Source organism: Monodelphis domestica, chromosome 1, assembly GCF_027887165.1.
Source record: "Monodelphis domestica isolate mMonDom1 chromosome 1, mMonDom1.pri, whole genome shotgun sequence".
Lineage (NCBI taxonomy): Eukaryota > Metazoa > Chordata > Mammalia > Didelphimorphia > Didelphidae > Monodelphis > Monodelphis domestica.
In genome coordinates, this window is record NC_077227.1 from 203,848,744 (window position 1) to 203,874,953 (window position 26,210).

The 26,210-nt window shown below is 40.3% G+C and overlaps 1 protein-coding gene across 1 annotated transcript in view; it reads left to right on the forward strand.

The window, feature by feature from the left end:
• The first annotated feature begins 83 nt into the window (after positions 1 to 83).
• CHP1 (calcineurin like EF-hand protein 1) overlaps positions 84 to 26,210 on the forward strand; it is a 49,192-nt gene continuing 23,065 nt past the window's right edge. The window contains exons 1-2 of the mRNA XM_001370957.5: positions 84 to 654; positions 11,268 to 11,340. Coding sequence (XP_001370994.1) covers positions 588 to 654; positions 11,268 to 11,340 — 140 coding nt within the window. The 5' untranslated portion in view covers positions 84 to 587. The remainder of the gene's footprint in view (positions 655 to 11,267; positions 11,341 to 26,210) is intronic.

The following is a 26,210-nucleotide window of genomic DNA, read 5'->3' on the forward strand; positions in this document are numbered from 1 at the left end:
ACCCTTTAATTCCCGGTTTGTAATTCTCTAGCGAGCTGGGTCTGGAAGGGTTTTTCCCTGCAATTTTCATGTCAGGACCCACAGTGAGATTTTTTGAGACTATATAAAGTTCCAGGCCTTGCGAGGGTGGAAAAAAAAAAGGTTTACGCTAGGGATACCTTCGAACTCATTTTTGAGGTCACGTCGTCAAGCCACTGCCTTTTGGATTTCAGTGGCTACGCGCCTCTAGCATTGCCCCTTTAAGGCCGGCCACCGACCTGGTTCCGGGGGGCGGAGTTTCTTCTTCAATAGATCATACCGAGAAAGGCGCTCAGCTATTCCCACTAGGGGTCAGCGGCCTCAAGACGGACGTCTGTTCTGTGCGCGGGGCTCTTGGAACGCTTTCCATTGGCTGACACGCTCGGGCCGCCCTCCTCGCGCCCGCCCACAGTCCTCCCTCGGGTCGGTCGAGAGTCTCTGCCTTTCCCTTCCTGACCCCTATCCCTTCCTTCCCTCTCCCTCCCCCCTTTCCCCGCAGCCGCCGACGCTGCCGCTGCCGCTGCCACTGCCGCCGCCGCCGCTCCGGGAGGAGCTCATCCGTTTCGGCGATGGGTTCTCGGGCCTCCACGTTACTGAGGGACGAAGAACTCGAGGAGATAAAAAAAGAAACCGGCTGTGAGTCCGGGCTGCGGGTGGGGACGGGCCGGGTCGGGCCGCAAATGTGGGAAGAACAGTAGCGCTCCTTCTCCGGACCCCCGGAGACATTTGCGGCCTCCCCGAGGCCAAGCTTCCGGAGCCCATTTAGGGATTGCCCCTCCATACATCCCCGGTCCCAAGCCTAGGCAGCCCTCGACACTTTCCACTCCTTGGGTCAGCCCGGCTTCGCGCGACACGTTGCCGCTGTCAACCTCACGGGCGTGTTCTGGCTGGAGGAAGGGTAGTGGATGCGGGTGAAGGGGAAGGAGTTCCGACCTCGGAATGCGGGCGCCCCTCGACTTTGTACAGACATCCTTTATCCTGCTCATTCCCCCGAAGAGAACGAGGTATAATTCCCAAAATGAGAACCTCTGCTTATTTAGACACAACCCTCCCTTTATCCAGCCACTCTTTAAACTGAGCTGTGCCACGGACCTTGCCAGGTAAGCTGGATCTTCTTAGAGGAGACTGCCGGCCCCTGTGACGTTTCTGAGCTGGGACCTCAACCGCCACCAGATGGTGGAAATCAGAGATCATTACCAAACACAGGATGAGTGTCCACAAATCAGAATTAAAGCTAGGGGATCCGAGCTCTGAGAGGAATGACCAGGAACCTGGCCAGTGCGATGATCCATCACAAACAACCCCACCACCACCAACCCCCGAGATCACTTTTGTAATAAAAGGCTGGAATTGGGGAGAAAAGAATTCAGTAGTTAAATAGTTCACTAGATTGTAACAACGAGATATCCAAACCTGTTAGCACTTTGATGCTTGCTGCCCTAATTCCAGACATATTGACTTTCACAACTATGGTGTACCTTATGCAATTGCCGTTTGAAATTGGATGTGTTCCAAAAAAAACTCAGTGAGAATTTGTACAAGGAACTGGCCCAATATAGGCATAACCTCAGCCTAGTTCTAGGGATAATACAGGGTTTTAAAGTAAATCAGTAGTAATAATAATAATGGTAATGATGATAGCTGACATTTCTTTACTAATTTAAAATCTGCAAAGATTTAGAGTTTAAAGGTCTTTTGAGAGAGGCAGTTGTAGCATAGTGAATGGAGTGCAAGATTTGGGATCAAAAGATGTAGGTTCTAGGGGGCAGCTGGGTAGCACAGTGGATTGAGAGCTAGGCCTAGAGATGGAGGTCCTAGGTTCAAATCTGACCTCAGACACTTCCCAGCTGTGTGACCCTGGGCAAGTCACTTGACCCCCATTGCCTAGCCCTTACCACTCTTCTGCCTTGGAGCCAATACAGAGTATTGACTCCAAGATGGAAGGTAAGAGTTTAAAAAAAAAAAAGATGTAGGTTCTAATCCCACTCTTCATGAGCCAATCACATCACCTTTACCAGTGTTTCCTTACTTATGGAATGAGGATAGTAACACCTGTAGTACCACTCTCAAAGTGATTGGGAAGGATAAAATGAAATTGCACATAAAATACTTTGCAAACTTTAAACTGCTATCTAAATGCCAACTATTATTATTATCAAATTCAATTCCATAATTTCATCTTTACAGCAACCTTTTGAGGTGATTACTGCAGTTATTCTCATTTTCTAGGCGGAGGAATTAAGATTCAGTGAGCCAGGGGACAGCTAGGTAGCACAAGCCTCCTGGAGCAGAGATGACAGGTTCAAATCTGGCCTCAGATATTTCCTAACTGTGACCCTGGGCAACTTGTTTTACCTCAGTTGCAGTGCTCTTCGTGGGGAATGGCTAATATTACTGATCTATGAGAAATAATGAATGTTTTGAATACAAAGAAACCTGGGGAGACATGTGAAGAAAAGAGAACCAGGAAAATAATATACACATTGATGACAACAGAGTAATGGGAAATTACATATCTGTTTATATATGATTTTTAGTTTGGTTTTGTTTTTTAGATGAGGCTGGGTTACCAACGTAGCACCTTAGTTGTCTCTCTGATTACCCTTTCTTCCTTCTAATTTTTCATGAGTGATTTTGCTAACAGTCTTCACTTGTGATACTATTAGTAAAAACTTTTTAAAGCAAAAACAGTTGTAAGTCCCCTTTAAAATAAAACAAAATAAAAACAACCTCCCTTACCTTCCTTCACAGAATCAATACTGTGTATTAGTCCCAAAGCAGAAGAGTGGTAAGGGCTAGGCCCATGTTGACAAAGATGTGGCACACCTACCCTGGTGTGTCAGAGGTGGGCTGCTCTGCTCCCCCACTCTAATTCGCCTGAGGACAATATTCACATGCCTCTCCCCTCTCTCCAGTCACCCAAAGTGAGCACTTCCTCCCTCCGATGTCTGGGGCCTTTTTTTGGGGGGGGGGGGGCACACGCAGCTTGAAGATGCAATTTGGGCACGAGGTTTGGCAATGCAGGTGTAGGCGATGAGGTTGAGACTTGCCCAGGTCACACAGCTAAGAATTATCTCAGGCCAGATTTGAACCAGGACCTCTCATCTCCATACTCTCCTACCAACCCCAGAAAGCTTTTTTGATATTTCCCTTACCTATCAGACATTTTAAGGTCTTTGGAAAGAACAAATTTGAAATAGTCTATGAAGGCTTTGCATTAAAATTAGAACTTATTTCTTTTTTTTTAATAACCCTTGTCTTCTGTCCAAGAATTGATATATTTAAGTACCAGTTCCAAGACTGAAGAGTGGTAGGGCCTTGTAATTGAGGTTAAGTGACTTGCCCAGGTTCACATAGTTAAGAAGTGTCTACGGCCAGATTTGAACACAGGATCTTCAATCTCCAGATCTGACTCCCTATCCACTGAGCCAGCTAGCTTCCCCATTTCTGTTTTATATATATATGTATATGGTGCCAAATCCTTATTAGAGATTTAATACAGATTTTTTTTCTGCAGTCTGCTGCTTCCCTTTTTATCCCAGATGTGTTCACTGTGCAAAAGCTTTTCAATTGCATGTAATCAATATGACCTATTTTATCTTTTGTAACTGCCTCTATGCCTGGTTTTGGCCCTTACTCAGAGTTGTAAAGGGTACATGATCTGTTTCTTTTAATGTTTTTATGGTATGATTTTCAATATTTAGGTCATGGATCCGTTTTGAATTTATTATGAAACATTTTCCTCTTGTATTTTCATTGATTTTCTATCTTCTCTTCCTTCACAGTGTTTTGTTGTTGTTCTTATTGTTGTGTTGTTTAAATTCTTATTTTCTGTCTGAATATCAACTCTAATACAGAAGATCATCAAGGGTGAGGCAAAACCTGCCCAGGAAGTGTCTGAAGCCAGACATGAACCCAGGCCCTTCTGATTCCAAGCTCAACACTGTATCCACTGTGTAACTTAGCTCATGTGTGCACGTGTGTGCACACACACGAATTTGTACATTGTAAGAATTTAATAACTAATTGAATGTATTTCTCTAGGTTAAACACTCAGGAAACATACATAATTAAGGTGAAAGTTAATAAATGTTAAATTACTCTACAAATTTTGTAACTTTCACCTACCATTAAGGTATAACTTAGCACTATTCTGGCTAGAAATGATACTATTAAAGCAAGAATGTGAAAGATGTAAAAGAATGTAAAAAGTCATTAATACAAATAGAGTAATAAAGATTGCAGGCTTATTTTGCTATATTCTAATGAAAGTAGAGAATAGTTTAAAGGTAATTAAGCAATTAGGAAAAACATTTTTTGGTGAGCAGCTTGATAGCTCAGTTGATTGAAAGCCGGGCCAAGAAACAGGAGATCTTAGTTCAAATTTGGCCTCAGAGTTATGTGACCCTGGGCAAGTCACTTAACCCTCATTGCTAGCCCTTATCATCCCTCTACCTTGGAACCAATATACAGTATTGAGCCTAGGACAGAGGTATTTAAAAAACAAAAACAACCCTATTTTTAGGCTGGTGAAGTTTTTCTGTGGCAGTATATAGAGGAATTATATAATTTTGCCAGCAGTATTTGTATTCAAACTGGAAAAGTAGAAGCTGTAAACCTTAAAATTTCTTAGACTTATAAATGTTGGAAATTTCACCATTGGGAAATTTCATACTTGGAAAATTTCTTACTGATAGTCTATTGGAATGTGAACCCCATTGGCATGGGAGGTTCCTCCTCCTCCCTTCTTAAGATTACTTTAGGACAGAAACCTTTTGCTGAACAATGGAAAGGACTTTGACCTATGCTTAAGCATAGAACAGGAATTTCTTTGAGTCATGATTGATTTTAGAATTGATACAATAGAGATACTTGGAATGACAGAATCAGGTCTTGGAAAATACAATTTCCACCCCACTCAGTCCTAACAGGATTTAGGAAGGGCTGCAGCATAGATCAAAATTTAATTATTCCAATCTCTACCCTACTCAGGGTAACAGGATTTAGGAAGGGCTGTAGCAAAGGATCAAAGATTTAATTATTTGAGAATATGACCTTCAACAGACATGTGCAAAGCCAGAGACCTTTGGGCGGTCCTGGGTTAAGCTAGAGCCTCCATTGGCACAGGGAAAATGATGGACAGTGATTGGTAGATGTGAGAACTGAGGGGAGGGAACTTGGATGGTTTCCTTAAAGATAGAGGGGTCTGAAGACTCAGGGGGGTTGGAGAGTTTGGCTGAGTGGTTGGAGAGGTGCTCTGAGAAGCTTGCTCTGAAGGAAGCTGAAGGTGGGGGCCCCGGAGACTGTTTCTCCATTTTGGTCACGTGAGTAATAGGGACTGATCTCTTTTCTTTGCCTCAGCTAAAGTGATTTCCTTGTCACAAGCAATGGGTGGGGTGGGGGTGGGGTGGGATACAGGTATTGAAATTCTTATCCTTTCTACCAGCACTGAGCTTTACATTAGCCAAAGCACTTGGAATCCAAGTCTTGGATGGTTGAAGAAAGACCCTAGCTCCAAATATTATCTGTCCCTTACCTTCTATCCTTTTTGTTCATATTAGCATAGCAACCCATTTTCATATTAGCAGGGTCCTCAGAGCAAAGGATATTCTATACATTTTGGAATAGCAACATGGTGTTATGAGGAGAATGTTCATTGAAACTTAGAAGAGCAGGGTTCAAGTTTCAGCTCTGATACTGGCTGTGGAGCCATGAACAAGATACTTGATCTCTCAGCCTCAGTTTGCTTGTCTCTAAAATGGGGGTTGAGGGGTAATGTCTATTGATACTTCAAGAGATTGTTGTAAGGATCAAGTGAAAAACTTTGGAAATCTTAGAAGTGCTAGATAAATGCCAAATATTTTGTTCCTAGGCATGCAATCTTAGAGGCAAAACTTTAGGAGTAGATTCAGTCATACAATAAATTTTTATTGAGCTAATTGAATGTATAAGATAATGTTTTAAAAGTATCCTTGCCTTCAAGGACCATTCATCCCTTATTAAGGAAGATCAAGCAGCCTATAACTGTAAGGCCATAGAGCATCATTGCTTTGTGAGTGGTAAAATTGCAATTTTAGAGAAGTTAGGGCAGAGAAGCTTTCTTTCAAAGGATTTTCAAAGGACATTCATTATAATGCATTTGTGTATTAATTCATAATAATTATAAAGATAAGACCATTTTTATTCTTGCTTTGTATTGCCCTATATTTTGTTTTGTTTTTAAATCCTTACTTATGTCTTGGTAACAGTAAGACAGAAAAGTAAAGGATAGGCAAAGGGGGTTAAGTAACTTGCCCAGGGTCACACAACTAGGAGGTATCTGAGGCCAAATTTAAACCCAAGTCCTCCTGACTGCAGGCCAGGTGCTCTATCCCCATGCCACCTAGTTGCCCCTCTCTCTCACTTTTGTTTAACTCCTTTGTACTTTTATGCTTGGCTGCCTCCTACTACTTACTACTTTTACCTCTTCCCTTAAAAGTAACTCAGTGCATTCACTTTTTAGAGAAGAATTTAAAAGGGCATGCAATAAAGAAAATGACTGAAAAGTCTATATGTCCTTTTACCCATACATTTCACTGGATTTTTCCCAAGGACATTAATGACAGAGAAAAAGGCTGCATATACCTCCCGAAACATTTATGTAGCAATAATTTTTGTGCTACCAACGGACTGGAAACAAAACAGATGTCTACTCTTTGGAAGTTAGGCAAATAGTGGTCTACATATATAATGAAATATACTATAAGAAATAATGAATGTGATAAGACAATTAATTATATAATAAAGACTTCTATGAATTGATGCATAACGAAGGAAACAGAACCAGGAGAACAGTGTTCACAATTATTCCAAGAGTATAATTGGGAAAAACAACAATTTTGGGCAATGAAAATGACAAAGATTGGTCCCAAAAAAAGAGATATAAGAAGATAACTCCTGCTCCTTTATAGAAGCAAGAGACTATACACATGAGGTGCCTTAAATGACATTTTTTTCTTCAAACTTTATTATAAGATATAGAATATAATGAAAAATATAGGTGTTAAAAAAGATATCAATAAAAATGTTTTTAAGTATGCTGTGTGCATATGATCTAAGATATGTGGTATAGTGCAGTGATGGTGAACCTTTTAGAGATGGAGTGCCATTCCCCCACCCAAACACACACATGAGGTAGGAACTAGGTACCCTAATTGGGCTGCTGGGCAGAGGGGTGAGTCATGTGAGAAATGTCCTCAGGTGCACATAGAGATGGGATGGGGAGTGGCCAGAGCACTCTGCTCACCTCCAACTCTGCTGCCTGTGAGCCACCCACTTTACCCCCTGTGCACTCTCAGTAGGCTGCTGGGCAGAGGGGCGGGGGATGTAAAAAAAGATCTTCGGACATGGTGGAGAGGGGAAGGGTAGCAGCTCTACCCAAGTTCCTCTGCCTTTCTAGTAATGAACGCTGAGTGGGTGAGAATGACTAAACACCCACAGAGAGTACTCTGCATGCCATCTTTGGCACCTATACCATAAGTTTGCCATCATTGATATAGTGGTTTTGTGAATATTTTTTTTCTTTATTTCCCAATAATGTATAAGAAGCACTTTTTTAAACCTTTACCCTTTACCTTAGAATTAATACTATGTATTTGTTCCAAAGCAGAAGACTGGTATGGTCTAGGCAATGAGGGTTAAGGGACTTTCCCAGGGTCACTACTGGGAAGTATCTGAGATCAGAGTTGAACCTGGGACCTCTTGTCTCTAAGCCTGGCTCTCAATCCATTGAGCTACCCAGCTGCTCCCCTTGTGAAGTGCTTTGTTAGCCTTAAAGTGTTATAAAATAATAATAGCTTACATTTTTTTTTAATATGAAATGTTTTATTAGAATACATATAGAAGATATCTTTCTGTCAAGGATCATGAAATTCTCACTTATATTTTATTTAGTCCTATTTATGCTTCATAAGGAAGCAACTTGAAACTACTGAGGGTCTTCCTTTGGTCACCAAAAAAAGTATAGATGTCAAACAGTTGTCCTTGGCTAATTCCTCCGAAGAGAAAAGAGTTAACAGGAAACACAGTAGAGATTGAGTTGATGCCAGTAACTTCCTGAACTTCAGCTCCTTGTAGGGTAGTTTGGAGTTATGCCCATATCCACCCCACCCCCTCTTTACCCTCCAACGGTGTACTTTGTGTTCACATTAGAGTAGACTTGGCAACTAGCTCAAAGCGTAGTACATATTATCATTTAAATCCCCAAAGCCCTTTGTAACAGTTTCAATAGTGAACTGCTTGTGGAATCCAGGAAATAGGGCCTGGATGACACTAAATTGGAGAATGTTAAATATTGACTTTGGATTATGTATTTCCCCAGTAGTTCCAGGACCATTCACATAGTAGATAATAATTGTTGAATGAATGGCTCTGATTGAGTATGAATATACTAGTTCAAGGTATTTGGTCTTTCAAAAAAAATCTTTTGAAGTTATGCATATGATCAATTTTATAGTGTATGTTGGTTGCCCTTCAAAATGCCTTAAGGTGATCTTAAAAGATCATAGATCTGTTTCAATTATGAGAGATTTATACAAAAGAATAGGGTTTTTTATGTTCTATTTACCTTCAAAAAGGAAAGCCAGCTGAGATGCTTAATATTGGATTTGGGATGTTAATATAAGACTGGGTCCTAGTGGCAGTTCTAGGATAAGTTACTTATATATTCCAAACACTTGTAGACCTCCAAATTCTAGGGGGTGATGATGATTGAAGAGCTAGAGAAGGAAAAATGGCATTGTTAGTGGTGAAAAACCACCCTTCTGAATCTTTACCCTCATTTATAAAATGGGGATGATGCCTGCTGGTATCTCACCATTTTGTTGTAAGAATCTATTCTTTTTTAAAAAATTAATTAAGAATATTTTTCCATGGTTTCATGATTCAAGTTCTTTCCCTCCTTGGAGCCAAAGAGCAGTTCCACTAGGTTTTACATGTGTCATTGATCTGGACCTATTTCCATATTATTAATATTTGCATTAGGGTGATCATTTAGAGTCTACATCCCTAATCATATCCCCATCAACCCATGTGATCAAGCAGTTATTTTTCTTCTACAACCTATCCAGTTGTAAGAATCTATTCAAATACTATAGACTCTTCTGGTTTTGCTTAAGAGGTCGTCACTATATATGTTTAGATTTGGTTAGAGGTGCAGGTAAGGGACAATATTTTTATGTTAATTTCACACATGGGCAATCCCCTGATCTCTCCAAATTGCTACACAGAAGAAACAACCTTTTGGAATAAAAGCAAAGGAATCCTTATTGGGATCCTGAGATTAGCGGCAATTTTGTGTTTCTCTGCCAAATTTTGCCCTATTCACTTTTCAGCATTCCCTGTTACTTTCAGCTGGGTTTTTTGTTTGGTTTCGTTGTTTTTCTTCTGAACACTGACTAGATATTCTTGAACTTCTGACTGAACTGTCTTAGAGAACTAATTGTACTACAGACCTTATCTGCTCCTCCCCAACTTGGCCACCAATGATACATCTCTGGTAACATGTAGCCTTTCTGGGACTGTAACAAAGTCCAAACTCACCACACCCTTCTTTTCTCCTTTATTTCCCCCACCTTTTCTGCTGCCTTATTTCTCCTGTGCAACAACTGAGTGCCTCATAAGGGCCATTTTGAGGTGGCTCAGTGGCTAGAGAGCCAAACCTAGAGATGAGAGGTCCAGGGTGCAAATTTGGCTTCAGGCACTTTCCAGCTATATGACCTTGGACAAGTCACTTAACCCCAGTTACCCAACCCAAAATACTTTTCTGCCTGGGAATGGATACTTAATACTGATTCTAAGACATTAAATAAAGGTTTATAATTTTTTTTTTACAGGTCATTTTTAGGGATTTGTAAAGTACTTTGCACTTTTGTCATTTCATGGTGATATACTTTGTCCATATTCTAGATGTACTTTTCTGTGTATTTCTCTCCCTTCCCCTAGTAGAATGTAAGCACTTCAGGAACAAAGATTTCTATTTTTATCTTTTATTTTATCTGCAATGCATAGTGCCTAGGCCAGTGGTGGTGAACCTATGGCACAGATGCCAAAGATGGCACATAGAGCACTCTCTGTGGGTACTCAGCCACCCTCCTTCCCACCTGCCCAAGAATTCCTTACTAGAAAAGTAGAGCTGCTCCTCTCCCCCCATCCCTCTTTCCCGCAGCCAATGGGAGTTCACTGTAAGTAAGGTGGGGGAGGCACACAGGTGGCAAAGTTGGAAGGAAGCAGAGTATTCAGTCCACTCCCCTCACCCTCTCTATACTTGCTGAGGACATTCCTACTTCACCCACCCCTCTGCCCAGCAACTCAATGGGAGCGCTTCTTCCCTCCTCTGGGAGGGGGAAGGGGGGACAGCACTCAGTAGGGGTAAGGGGCTGGCATTCTGTTTCTAAAAGGTTTGCCATCACTGATCTATGTCAAATTGCTTGTTGTCCAGGGAAGGAGGAGAATTTAGAACTTAAAATTTTAGAAAATGAATGTTTAAAAAATTGTTTTGCATGTAATTGGGAAAAATAAAGTATTTTTAAAGGCTAAAAAATAATAATAAAATTTATGGAAAGGGGGGGAATAACCTATATGTTCAAGCCTATAGGCTTAGAACACAAAAACAAGTTGATCTATTGGAAGTTAAGCTCTTGATCAAATAAGGTGTTTTGTTGTTTAACCTTTACCTTCCATCTTCGAATCAATACTGTGTATTGGTTCCAAGGCAGAAAAGCGGTAAGAACTAGGCAATGGGGGTTAAGTGACTTGCCCAGGGTCATACAGCTTAGAAGTGTCTCAGGCCAGATTTTAACCTAGAACCTCCCCACTCTAGGCCTGGTTCTCATTCCATTGAGCCACCAAGCTGCCCCTCCAAATAAGGTTTTAACACAGAAATTTTAGTTAAACCCAGCCATTTCCTTATTTGTGGTCATCTTTGATTGCATTTAACTTAGCTTGGATTTTCTCGTTCCTTTTATTCCAAAAATCTCTACACACCTAAAAACTTAGTTATTAACTGATTGGACCATACAATGGCAAATTAGATGCAAGGCTCCCTGATGGAAAAATGAGGTACATAGTTAGTAATTATAAAATGGAATCAGGAAGAACAAGTTAACTTGGTCCTAAAATGTTATGTAATATAGTGTTTTAGCTTTGTGTTCAATGTTGTGGAGGGGAAGGTGCCTGCCATATTAATCTGAATCTTCTTTTCTATTCTTTAGTTTCCCATAGTCAAATCACCCGTCTCTACAGCCGTTTTACTAGCCTGGACAAAGGAGAGAATGGTACTCTCAGGTAAGCATTGACTTTCTTCATTCACTGGATACCATTCCCAGGTGTTCTCTTAACAGCCGCCATTCTAGCAAGGGTAGATGAGGCAGTCATTTATCATATAGAGAAATGCCTCTCCTTGGACAGTAGAACTGTAATCTCATTTGGTTCCCTGCCTCCTTCTCAGTGATATTATTGACATTCTTAGTCAGTGAGATGAGCTCACTTTGTCTTTGAATTTTTTTCTTCTGTTCAACTCATATATTTATTTGATCAACATCAGGGAAAGAAATATGTGATGAGTCGCTTAGATAGGTAACAGACAAGCTTGTTTATAAATTTTCCCCACAGTAGGCCTTCGGTATCCTGGCACTGACCCATGTTTTCTTATGGTAATGTAATGTTGTTATAAGCTATTTCAAACTGATGTTTGTCTTCTTGAACTCAAATGAGTAAGCACTCCCTCCAGGAGCCATTCATCTTGATCCCAAGCTTTGGGTCCATAACACAATGGAACTGTGGTCTTTTTTGTAGACTGGCACAAAGAACATCTCCTGACTTATGCACCAGGCTTCTGGCACCATTTATGGAATATAATAGGGCATTGAGGGTGGGGAAATAATTATTAATATTATAGTCTCTGGAAATAAATCATGGCTGTGCTGTGGGGGGAAGCCCAATCCAGACTATACTCAGAGGAATATCCTGGTACCAGAGAAAGATAAAAGAAATTCCTTAAAAACTAGCTTCAGAAGCTAATATTCATTTGCATTTGAAGTGTCATCAGTTTAGAAATCCTGGCTTGATCTTCTATCACAATTTAATAGTCTCTTTAAATTTAGAGATTAGGTAACAGTCCTAAATTAAAATATAAACCACTTTTAAAAGGGCTGGCCTGCTTCAAGCTAGTATCAAACTAGTTTATTCCTTTTTCCTTCATCCTTCATAAGTTAATTCAGGGAGAAGATACATAGTTCCTGTCCCTAATTTGTACAACTAAAAATAGGAAGACAAAAAGTTATTTTTAAAACAAAAAATAGTGGAGAGAATACCTCCACTGAAAAGGATGAATAGCTTAGCCCTTATTTTTTTTCATCTTAGTATCCTAAGATCTTCAGTGTTTGGCTTTTAATTGGGAAAAGTTTCCAAGCAAGGAAGCACAGTTGACTCTGTCTTGGTGTACTATCAGGAGCCAGGTCCAATGGGACCTTCAATCTTCCTTCTGTGTCTTCAAGTTCAATTGTGTCTTGAATTCATAAAATTTATATTAATCCTTTTTCTCTACTCCTTGTTCTTTCTTTTTTTTCTTTCTCTCTTCCTTTCTTTCTCACAACAATCCTAATTGACAGGTAGCAATAAGGATTATTTTCTCTCTTTTGCAGATTAGGAAACTGAGTCTCAAAGAAACCTGGTGACTTGTCTAAGGCTGGATAGTAAATAAATAACATTAGGGATGACTTCTTAGGGTGCTCTAATTCTAGGCCCAGCACTATTCCTAAATTCAACCTTTCTGAAATGTAGTTAAATTCAGTAGATAGTAAGTATGTCTTTGATATAAGTAAGACACTATGGTAGCCTCTAGAATATAAAAATAGAAAGGAAAAACAGTTCCTGCCCTGAAGGAGCTTATAGTCTTCTGAGAAATAGAATATATAAAAATATAAGTAAATAGAGACTAATTTGATGAAGGAGAAAGCACTAACTAGGGGCATCAGGAAAGGCTTCCTGGAAGAAATGCATCAGAGTTGAGCCTTAAAGAAAGTGATGGATTCTTACATTTGGATGGGGTAGGGGTACAATGTAGCCCTGGAAAAATTCTTGGAGGGAGCATAGAATATCAGGTTTTGAAGCCCAGCAAGTAGACTGCTTTGATTGGGACATAGATTACACAAAGGGTTGGGGGGGGGGGGGGGCGAGGGGCACAATATGAAATTAATGAAAAAGTAAGCTAGAGCTAGGTGGTGAAGGATTAAATTCTAGGCTTAAAAGAGAAGCTTGTGTTTTATCTTGGTGGCAATAGGAAATAACAGAAGATATTTGAGAAGGAGAGTGACCTGGTCAAACTTGTGCCTAAAAAATTTATTTTGGCATCAGGCAGGGAGAGCGATTTAAGTGGCTGTTATAAAAGTCCAAGTAATAGCTGTTGGCTCTGTGAGTAGGGATAGCTTAAGGGGGTGAATTTGAGAGAAATAGAAGTAGTCATTAAGTTCTGGCAACTGATTGAATAGGATAGGAAAGAATTGAGGGTGACAAGTTGCAAACTGAGGTGACTAAAAAGCTCATGGTACCTTCAGCAGAAATATAGTTCCTTGATAAACTTGGAGAGACCAGTTGATTTTAGTAGTATGAGCAGAAACTAGATTGCACAGAGTTGAGAAGTGAATGAAGGATTTTGCTGTTCAGTGTTTTTTCTCTCCAACTCTTCATGACTCCATTTGGGATTTTTTTTGGCAAAGATACTATAGTGGTTTGTTATTTCTTTCTGCAGATCATTTTACAGATGAGAAAACGAAGGTAAACAGGGTTAAGTGACTTGCCCAGAGTAACATAGCTAATGTGTCTGAGGCCAGATTTGAACTCGGGAAGATGAGTGTTGATTGCTTCAGGCCCCATACTGTACCATTTAGATGGCTGTTTCTAGGGGTTTGGTTATAAAAGAGAAAAATGAATTAACTTAAAAAATGAATTTATTAATTGCTTACTATATGCTAAGGATTTAAGTGATTTAGATACAAAATTAAGAGGCTCTGCCCTTAAGGGGCTTATATTTGAGTGGACTGAACAACAGGTATATATCTAAATATGCAGGGGGGAAATGACATACATATACACATACATGTACATGTAAGTGTATATGTGCATGTGTATATATGAAACTTTTCCTATTGCTGGTGCTTCCTCCTCAATCACTATAGTGAGGAAGAACCAGCAACTGACAACAGGAAAACCTTCATTTAGGAGGGAGGTAGTGTAATCTGGAGCCAAGATGACTAAGTAGAAGCAGAGAAGCTCAAAGTCATCATGAGAATCCTTTCCAACCAATCTTAAAATTACACCACAAAATGAATGCAGGAGTGAAAAAATCAACAAGGAGGCAGAGTGAAACAATTTTCAAGAAGAGAAAAACCTAAAAGGTAAGCAAAGAACATCTGGGACACTTGTGAGAGGGGAGCTCAGCCAGCAAGACGCTTCAGCAAGGCATGAGGAGCAAGCCACACACTCCCACCCCACATCAGAACCCCTCAGGTTCTGAACCTGAGCCCAAGGCAACATCCAGACCCTAAGACCCTGCCTGGGCAGATAGAGATCCAAGCCAACACGCACTCCTTGAGGTTCCAAGAAAACCTGCAGTAGGATCTGGAATTCCAGCCTAGGGCAGTCTGTGGTGAAGCAGTCTGATCTATGTGGGTCCAGAGTGAATCCAGGAGTCCCAGCCAGGGCTTAGGGCGAGGATATAGATCTGTTTGGGGTAGTTGGTGGACCCAAAGTTGGGCTCCCTGAACCTCTCATCAAAGGCTCAAGGGCAGGGCAGTCTGCTGTGTGCATGACCTGATCAAGCCCAGGATGAGACCAAAAGCTTCACCCAAGTCTGAAGTGAGAATTTCAGCCATCAGCAATCTCACTATTTCTCAGAGCTCCCAGCCCTCAGGCCATCATACCATCTTGGTAGAGCTGAAACTGGCAGAAACCCAGAAATACAGCTAAAGGTAGCATCAAGGAAGGTCTGAAGGTTAAGAGGTTACCTGAACCTCCCAGAGAACAGAGCCTACCTATAAAAAGGTTGGAAAAATGAGCAAACAACCAAAAAAGCATCTAACTATAGAGCAGTGCTGGTGAACCTTTTAGAGATGGAGTGCTAGGCCCTGCCCCCACCTCCCACCTCAACCAAGTGCTTGCCTCTCCCCCAGAGACCATGTGCCATGCCCCTCCCCACCACCACATGCTAGGTATACCCCCCCACTCTTATCCCAAATGGAGAGGGAGAAAGCATTCCCATTAGGCTGCTGGGTGGAGGGGCGGCTGAAGTGAGGAACATACTCAGCACAGGTGAAGAGGGGGAGGGGAGTGGCCTGAGAACTCTTCTCCCCTCCAGCTCTGCCACCTGTTTAGCCACCTACCTTAACTACTGTGTGCTCCCATTAGGCTTCTCAGCAAAAGGGTGGGAGAATGTGAAAAAATGTCATCATTCATGCTGGAGACAGGGAGGGGAACATCTATGCCAAACTCTCCCTGCCTTCCTAGTTAGGAATTCTGTGGGGGTGGGGGGGGTAGGAAGATAGGGTGGTTGAGTGCCCACAGAGAGTATTCTGCATGCTGTCTTTGGCACTCATTCCATTGGTTCGCTATTACTGCTATAGAGAATTTTATGGAGACAAAGAGTGAGGCACAGATACAGAAGGGGACAGTGAAAGCAAAACAAATACATGCAACGTCCAAAAGAAAAATATGAATTGGACACAGATTCTGGAAGAGCTCAAAGGGGATTTCAAAAAGCAATTAAGAAAGGCAGAGGGAAAATGGGAAAGAGAAATTAAAGCAATGCAAGAAGAAATAGGCCAAATGAAAAAGAAGGTTCAAAAGCTGATGGAGAAAAATCATTCCTTAAAAATTAGAATTGGGCAACTAGAAGCTAATGATTGCATGAGACATCAAGAAGCAATAAAACGAAAACGAAAGAATGAAGGGGAAAAAACCATGAAATATCTCATTAAAAAAAAAAAACAACTGAGCTGGGAAATAGATCCAGTATAGACAATTTAAGAATTATTGGTCTACCTGAAAGCCTTGATTAAAAAAAAATCTTAAACATTATAATACAAGAAATTCTTGAAGAAAATAAGATAGGAGGTAGTAGTGGTAGTCTCTTGGTAACTGAGGATGACAGATTGTCTTTGTGCGCTTTCATCTGTGATGTAGATGAGTGTGCACAAAAACACTTGTGCATGAAGGAGATTTAAGTGGAAAAGTCGATACACAGAGACAGTCCCACTCTCTCGGCGTTGGAAGCCTGGGTCCATTGGCACGAAAAATCGTTACACCTAGAGACTTCCTCAGCTGCATTGGATGGCCATGTTGTCTTTTGTGCTCCAACACGTCCTAAGCACTCCACAGTGCTTTGCTACGTTGCCATCTCAGCCTTTGAATCTTCTTATTAGTTTCTTCCGTCTGTTCGGCTGAAGCAGTCTTCACATGCTGGGTGAGCAAAGCCCTAGTTCACCAGGGGTCCACAATGACCCAATGGCTACCCTCACAAGGTTTAGCCGGCCTGTCGAAGCCGTTGTCCGGGGTGTGGCCACTGCCGCATGCTAGCAGTGACTAGGAGCCACAATTGAGATCTGGGTGTCAGGTGAGGATCAGAGGTTAGAGAGCTGCCCTAGGAGGGCATGACAAGCCCTCCATAGCAGAGATACTACTCCTCCCTGAGCACCCCATACACCCCAGATAGGAGATAGTGTATAAGAAAAAGAAGCTAATAATTTTGAGATGCAGAAGTGAGGAAAGAGGAATACATTCCACCTATGGAGACAGCCAGAGCAAAGTCATGGAGGTGGGAAATGCCAAGGTTTATGTGAGGAGTTACAGAAAGACTTATTTGATTAGACCCATAGAGTGAGTAAAAAAGAGTAATGTGTATAATCTAAATCAGATTGTAACGGGCTTTAAATACCAAACATAAGAGCTTCTCTGGGAATTATGTAGAAGATGGATTGGCATAGGAAGATTTGGGTTGGGAAGACAAATTAGGTGACTTGCAGAAATACATAGACAAGGTTGTCTGGGGTGAGTTTAGATAAGTGTCTTCTTGACTTAACTAGTTATCTTGAGTTTAAATATCTCCCGTTCTGAAGAGCTTTCAGAGTGTGTATCCTTACTAGATGTATCCCTCCTTATGCATGCTCATTAGTTATTTATTTTTGAACCCTTACCTTCCAAGGCAGAAGAGTGGTGAGACCCAGGCAATTGGGGTTAAGTGACTTGCCCCAGAAGGGTCTGAGGTCACACTTGAACCCAGGACCTTGAACCCAGAACCAGGACCAGAACTTGGCTCCTCTTAATTTACTTTTAAACTCTCTTATCTTCTGCCTTAAAATCAGCGCTATGTATTGGTTTCAAGAGGGCTCTACAATAGCTAAGCAATTTGTCCAGAGTACTAAGAAATGACTAAGGACAGATTTGAATCTAGGACCTCCTGATTCTATACATTGTACTTCCTAGTTGTTCCTCTTTTAAAAGTCTCCTAAATGTTAAAACATTATGCAGCTTAATTTGATTGCTGCTAATGATCAGCTGACTTCTAAAGGAACCGTCTAGTTGCTATGTTATTAGCTAGGAAAATGAACAACCATTGGTCCTGGTGGCAAACATCTATCTGCTAGATCATATAATCTTCATAAGTTCCTTATAGTTCTCCTTTTTAAAAATTCTATTCTATGGTCAGATTTATTTCAGAATCCTTTTCAGCTTTGGTAGAGTTAAGTTCCACACAGTTACCAAAACAATGATATGGAATTGTAATAATGACTTCCATTTGTAAAAGTTAATAAAAGATAAATTAACCCACTCAGCTTTGGAATTCCTCCCTGGGGCTGAGCTTATTTGGCAAGTGAGTATAAGTTCTTCTAACCATGTATATCAGTATGTTCCAGTAGGACTTCATATTCATTCACCATGAACATCTTGGGACATCTTGCCATCTCCCTTTAATTACCTCTCCTACTTTCTACCTCTTGCTGTGGTAATAGTAATCAGATCTATACTTTTGTTGTTTCTGGAAAGGGTAAGGTAACCTGCTGGCTCCACTCACCACCATCCCTGATGAAAACTCAGCTTTCCTCACCAGCCCTCCCCATGTGGATTATCTCCCCCATTAAATTGTCAGGTCCTTGATAACAAGATCTGTCTCCCTTTTGTATTTGAATTTCCAGCACAATGCCTCCTGATTTGCCTTTTGAGAGTTTTTCATTCATTCATTCAAATCCAAGTATTAATAAAGATTGTGTAAAACTTCAAGAAAGGTCAGTCATTATGGCTAATAAACTTTCTATATATAAACTTTAGGATGAAATATAAATGAGAAGAGCACTGGATTAGGCAGGTCAGAAAAGCTTCCATTTCATTCTTTAATAGAAGTTCCTATTACCTTGATCCAGTCATTTAATCTTTCTGTGATTTAGGTTTCTCATATGTAAAATGAAGGTAATACTTGGTCTCCTTATTTGGACAGGTGTCCCATTCTAAAGCTAACCACTGTTAATCAAATGAAATGACATAGCCATTTAATAAACTAGAAAATGTTCTGTAGGTATTTAGTACATTTTAATTTAAATGTTTGTTGTCATGCTGTGCAAATGTAAGGTGAGTATTACTATAATTGTTTTGAACTATATAGAGGCTTGGTTTTCTTAGTCAAGTGTGACTCTTGGAGGAAATGGGAAGAAACCTTTTCATTGAATATAACTCTAGGAGATAGATGCTATTATTAGCCTCATTTTTACAGATGAAGAAATGAAGACATGCAAAGGATAAGTAATTGACCCAGGGTCACACAGCTTTGGATTTGGACTCAGGTATTCCTGACTCTGGACCCTGCGTTCTTATCGACTAGTTCACTAGCTGCATCTAATAAGATACCAGCTATTATGCCCTAAAAAATGATGAACAGGGTAAATTCAGAAAAACCTGGAAAGACTTACATGAACTGATGCAAAGTAGAGTGAGCAGAACCAGGAGAACAGTGTATAAATTAACAGAAATATTATATGAAGATCAACTTTGAAGGACTAAACTATTATCAGCAAAACAAAGTTCCGAGATACCTTCAAGGAACTCATGATAAAAACAAGCCACAGAAGAAACTGTTGGAGTCTGATTACAGACCAAAACATGACAGCCTTCACTTTATTCTATCATGAGTTTGCATGAAAATGCTGATATACCTTCTATCAGACTATTTACCACCTGGGGAGGGGGAGGAGGAAGGGAATGAATATGAAGCACAAAAATGTCAGAAAACAATTGTCAAAAAATTGTTTCTACATGTAATTGAAAAATAAAAAAATTTTAAGTTAAAGCAATGCAAGTATAGGATTAGGAAGACAAAGACTAAAAAGACAGTTTGGGTAGAATAGACAAGAGGGTTTTAGTGAATTCTAAACTTAATATAAATTTACAATTGGTGCCACAGTTGAATCTCCACCCTATTGTAGGATATGGGGAATGGGTAATAGTTATATCTCCAAGGATATTTCAAGTAATAGAGCTTCTCCTGGAGGAGGAAGGAAGCCAAACAGAGCTGCTATGGGGAAATGGAAACTTGGTGAAAGGACTTATAGCAGCCATGATGCAAAACTTCATCAGTCAGCAGGGCCAATCTATGCCCTCAGGGAGCTTACAATCAATCAGGCAAAACAATGGGTACACATTTAAGTAGGGGAGAGAGATGGATATGTCTCTAATCTGAATAGATGTAGATAGAGGAGAAGGCACTAGCAGCCAATGGTCTGGAAGGTCTTCATGTAGGAGGTGGAATTTAAAAGTAAATATTGAAGGAAGCTAAAACTTCTCAGATGTAGAGAACAGCAGAGAATGGTAGGAAATACATTCCTGGAATGAAGACAAGTCAGCAAAGTTACACAGATGGGAAATGGAATGTCTTATGTGAACAGCAAGGTCAGTTTGGTTAGAGTGTAGAGTCGGTAGGAGATAGTTTTAATCTGGAAACACAGGTTTAAATCAGGTTGTAAAGGGCTTTAAATACCAAAGAATTTCTATGGAAGGAAGAAGTTGGGGGGTGACAAAATGAAAGTTTCTCTTGCTCACTGCCTCTGCATGAGTTATTCCATATTGATATTTCATACACCCCTACCCCCAGGCTCTTCTCCTTTAGTGTAGGTGGCTCCATATGGAGGAAGCTAAAATAATTTCAAAGCACTTTTAGTTCATTAATAGAAGTCTAGGAGCAGCTGGGTAGCTCACTGGATAAAGCACTAGACCTGGGTTCAAATTTGGCCTCATACATACTTCCTTATACCTTGGGCAGGTCAATCAACTCCTATTGCCTAACCTTTACCACTCTTCTGCCTTGGAAACAGATACTTAGTATTAAGTCTAAGATAGAAGGTATGGGTTTTTTAAAAATCTAGTGCTTAGAACAAGGGAAGTGATAAATCATGCTCTAATCTGGCCTGGTCAGATCATATCTGGAGGATCATGGCCCGTTCTGAACCCCATATTTTCCCTGCTCTAGAAAAGAATAAAAACAACTGACATTTATCCAGTTCTTTAAGGTTTGCAAAGCCCAGTACATGACACATCATCTCATTTGAGTTTCAGTGACCCTGAGGTGTATGGCTATTTTCCCTTTTTCAAATGAAGAAACTAAAGCTCCAGAGGGATTATGTGTCTTAACTAGTAACAAAGTGCAACGTGTCAGATCTAAGATTTCCTCATGCCAGACCCAGCAGTCTCTGCTGTGGAATGCAGCTTTTCTTGTTTTGACATATTGGATATTTCTCAACAAAATTCCTTTGCAAATTATATTTGCTTCCAACACAATTATATTATCAATTGGTTATTATCTTCCATCTTTGGCTGTTTGATATCAACATCAGCTTATATTTGACTTGAATTTTGTTGCTTCTTCATGTTGACTTTATTAACTTTGTTATCATCCATACATATGTTGTTCTTTTGCCTCTAATTTCTCCCTCAACATCTCTTCACATGTCTTTCCAGGTCTTGCTTCTTTGTATTTCTCTTTGCAACTTGGTAATTCTTGTAAATCGCAAGTATTTAATTACACTAATATTTCTGTTAATAGATCACAATTTGTTCAACCATTTCCCCAATCTTGGGATTTAAATGGCTTCTAAGCTTCCCTTTAAGGGGAAGATATCTACTTCCATCTAGTCCACACCCCTCTCCCTCCTCTTTTTTTTTTTTAAAGCAGATAAAGAAACAGGCCCCAGAACTATTTGCTCACACATATAAGTAGCAGAGATGGGCTGTAAATTCTGGTTTTCTGCCTTCAAATCCTTCACTCTTTCCTTTCTCCCTCCTCTCCCAGTCAACACTGTACCTGCTATTGTGTGCATTTGATTTCTATAATGCCACTCAGAATATTTTTGTACATGAGTCTTTTGTAAATGTCAGTGTACTTCTTGGGATATAGTACCAATGGTGAAATCTCTGAGTTGAGGGGAAAGAACAATTTAACAGCTTCCATAATTCCAAATTGTTTTCTAGAATGATAAAATCATTTTGCAACTTTACCAGCAGAAAATTATCATTCTTGACTTCTCAGAACCCTTCTATATGCTATCGTGCTATCTCTGTTGCAATATCATAGTATTTTTTAATATGTTATTTTTATTATCATACAAAACATACTTCCATTATGGTGGTTGTAATAACACACTCATACAAAACCAAAACCCAAAATAAAACTGTAAATACACAGAATATTTTTTGGAAATACTTTATTTTTTAAACCCTTACCTTTTGTCTTGGAATTAATACTGGGTATTGGTTCCAAGGCAGAAGAGCAGTAAGGGCTGGGCAATGGGGGTTGTTACTTTCCCAGGGTCACACAGCTGGGAAGTGTCTGATGTCAGATTTGAACCCAGGACCTCCTGTCTCCAGGCCTAGTTCTCAATCCACTATGCTACTCACCTGCCCCCTTAAAGAGTTTATTTAAACTCTTACCTTCTGCCTTAGTATCAATTTTAAGATAGAAGAGTTACAAGGGCTAGGCAATTAGAGTTAAGGGACTTGCCCATGGTCATACAATTAGGAAGTATCTGAGGTCAGATTTGAACTTAGAACCTCCTGTCTCCAGGCCTACCTCTCAATTTGCTGAACTACCTAGCTGCCCCATTATCAGTTTTCTAATGCTTTAAGAGTTGTCTTGTGGCACATGATTAGATTTATTCCCTAAGAAAGCAGAAGACTAGTAGGTAGAAGTTATAACAAAACAGATTTTTGACCCTAGTTAAGGGAAAACTTTATCAAGTAAAGACTATAGTAAGTAAACATTAAGTCTACCATACCAAGTTACCAAAGGCAAAGGATGTCCTTATTCTAAAAGTGCTCACAGTATAATTGGAGAGATGACACTCAAATAGCCAGGTACAAACAAGATATTGACAGGATAAATTGGAAATAATCAGTGGAGGGAAAGCACTAAAATAAAGGGGTTATGGGAAAGACTTCTATAGAAGGGGGAATTTTAGCTTGGATTTGGCAAAAAACAGAAAAGCAGGGAGGTGGAGATAAGGAGGGAGAGAATTCAGGCAAAAATTGCAGCCAGTGAAAATGGCCAATAGGGAAGTAAGGAGTAGCTTATTTCCCTACTGTAAGAAACAGTAAGGAAAAGGCATTGTCACTAGATTGCACAGTACCTGAGGGATATATAAGGTATAAAAAGACAGAAAAGGGGGCAGGTTATAAAGAACTTTAAATGCCAAACAGAGGATTATATATTTGATTCTGGAGATGAAAAGGAGCTACTAGAGTTTATTTTAAATGGTGGCAAGACCTTCACTTGTGGCAGCAAGATTAAACAGCAGATTATTACATTAGTCCAGCTTGAGGTGATAAGAGCCTTTGTCAGGATGATAGCATTATCGGGGGTGACTGGGAGGATACTGCTATCCTCAGCAGTAATAGGAAAGTTCAGAAGTCAGAAACTTTTTTGAGGGGAAAGATAGTGAATTCAGTTTCAGACATGATTGAATTTAAAATGTCTACCAGATATCTAAGTTTCGATGTCCACTAAGCAGTTGAAGATGTGAGACTAGAGCTGAGCAGAGGTGTTAGGGTTGAAGAAATAGATTGGAGAATCATTCGCATAGGGCTGGTCATCAAATCCGTGGAAGCTGGGGAGATCACTAGGTAGTATTGAGGAAGAGTGCCTAGACAGAGTTCTGTGACACTACTACTGTTAGGGTCAGTAGGCATTCCCTGGATAAAGATTGCCAACTTGGAATCTAGAAACCCCAATCTTGAGATCCTGAGAATCCCAAGTTTGTAGCAGCGTGGGACCTCATGCTTGACCTGCCCTTATAAGAATTTCTCAAGGGGGGAAGTCCCAATTTCACACATTTCAGACTAACAACATACCTTAAAGGTTTTTTTGGTGAAGCTAGCTAAGTCTGATGTTAAGTACCCTTTTTATCCTGGTAGTTTCTCCCTTTGTGTCAAAGTTCTTTCTAAGGTAGCTCAGGCCTTGGCGGGATCTTTCCCTTTTGTGTCTATTGTGAAGCACCAGCTTCTCCCTGATAATCCTGTCTAGAACTCCTCAATTTCTTTGTAGCCTTTGTAAAGCCAATCAACCATACTCTCCCATCTTCCAGTCCCCAAGAGGCATATAAATTCTCCAAATTCTTTTGTTATTTGGAATTGTCATCTAGCTTGGTGATTTGGTGATTTCTCCCACAGGTGAGTAGCCAGAGCCTTGGTTCTCTGAGGGTTTTGAGTGGGTGACTCTGTATGGAAGCCTAAAAAATTGTACTGAATTCCTCTCCTGATTAAAGAGTAGTTTTCCTGACTTTTTAATAGTTCTATGTTTTTTCCAGTTTAACAAGATCCAGCAAAGGACCCTTAAAAGGAATGGTCAGGCAGGAAGCGATTCAGGAGAGAGTGGTGTAGAAAAGCCTTTTGACATCAGCAGAGACTGTCAAGGATGAGGATTGAGAAAAAGCTATTTGATTTCATGATTAAGAGATCATTTTTAATTTGGGAGAGAGCAGTTTCAGTTGAATGATGAGGTTGGAATCCAGGTTTTAGAGTTAAGATAAAAGGGAGAAGAAAAGAGTGAAGGGCCTTCTCTCAAAGAATTTACCACAAAAAGGAGGAGACATATGAGACAAGAGCTAAGACATATGGATGGAGCAACTGAAAGTTTTGGGGGAATCAGGGAAATACAGACATGGTTGTAGGCAAGAGGAAAGCAGACAATAGACAGAATGAAGAAAGAGTAAGAAGGTAGGTAGGGTTGATAGAGGAGGCAGTCTTTTGGACAAGATGGGATAGAATTAGTATCATTTGCGCACTTGGAAGGTTTTGCCTTGGCAAGGAGAAAGACCACCTCCGTATTTAAAATGGATTAAGATGGAGATAGTAGTGATAGAAGGGATCTAATAGATTTGAGTTGAAGTGGAAGAGAGAATTGGGAGCTTAATATAACCTCGCTTTCTTTCTGCGAAATGAGGCAAGATTCTCAGCAGAGAGAATGGGAAGAAAGACAACTATGGCCAGTTTGAGAAGGAATGAAAAGGGTTTGGGAAAATCATTGTATTGAATGGGAATAGGTCATCATAAAGAAGGCAGAAGGAGTTGTCCAGAAAAAAGAAGCAAATGACCTAGAGAGGCTGTGAGTTTTCATCATTACTGGTGATCACTTGTTGAAAATGTCCTGGGGGGAATTTATGCTTCACATCCAAGTGAGGACTAGATAATTTCTGAGATTCTTTTTAATTGTAAGACTATGGATTTTATAGAGAAGGTTGTTTTTTCTCTTGTAAATGAAATCCCAGAGCAAGAAAAAGAACACTTAAGGAAAAGACAACTTCCATAGTAAGAGACCACCCATAGTGGCTGTATATCTGATATTTTACCTTCTCAGTAAGGATTTTTCCCCCAAAAGGGATACTATGCCTGACATAATTAAATCTTTTTTTTTTGTTTTAACTTTTACCTTCCATCTTAGAGTCAATATTGAGTATCCTTCCTTTCTAAGACAAAAGAGTAATAAGGGCTAGGCAATTGAGGTTGAGTGACTTATCCAGGGTCACACAACTAGGAAGTATCTGGGACTAGATTTGAACCTAGGATTTCCCATCTCTAGTCCTGGCTTGCTATTCATGTAGCCAACTAGCTGTTCCTCATAATTAAATCTTAAATTTCGCCACCTTAATCCATGATAGTGACATCTAGAAAGCAAGCTGAAGGAGGAGGGTGTGATATACTGGGAAAGGCTTCTGGAGACAAAAGAGCTACTTGACTTCGGATGGGGTCTACCTCCCACCTGAAGTGGATGTCTATTGTCTGGTGAAGTGGGACCTTCCCTCAGGGGGAAAACTCCTGTGACAAGGTCAAAACCTGGGGTTTCTACCTCCCAACTAAATAAACTAGGGACTTCTAGATTCCACGTTGACAATAGCTTTTGGCCTTTTTTTTTTTTAACCTTTACCTTCAGTCTTGGAGTCAATACTGTGTATTGGCTCCAAGGCAGAAGAGTGGTAAGGGCTAGGCAATGGGGGTCAAGTGACTTGCCCAGGGTCACATAGCTGGGAAGTGTCTGAGGTCAGATTTGAACCTAGGATCTCCCTTCTCTAGGCCTGGCTCTCAATCCACGGAGCCACCCAGCTGCCCCCTAGCTTTTGGCTTTCTAATAAATCTATGAGAAGCATAAAACTGATGGGGCTTTAGAGCTCTCCTATCCCTTTAGGGAAACTGCCCCTGAGCAGAGGTGCAAAATTCATTAAAATAAATAACACACCAGCATGCTTATGCTCCTCAATCTAATAACTTGTGCTGAATTGGCTCTTTGACCCCTATGCTAATGACGCCATTGAAAAGTATCAAAGTACAAGGTTTAGGTTCTCATTCACATTAGTACATGGGATAAACTGAAGTGGAAATCCAAAGCCAGGGCCCTTTTTCAGACTGAGTTCAAAGGAAACAGCTCACCAACTACTTAATACTAGACTTGGTATTTAAACTGCACCTTTTCTCAGTTGAAATTACTTTAAACTGGTTAGAGATTAAACTGAAGTTTATAACCCTTGCAATTCAAATTAGCTTTAGTCCTCCCAAAAAACAATGCCCCATCTCTTTTCTCAGCTTCCTACTATCAGACAGCAGTAGCCACCTTTTGGAGATAGTGTGATAAT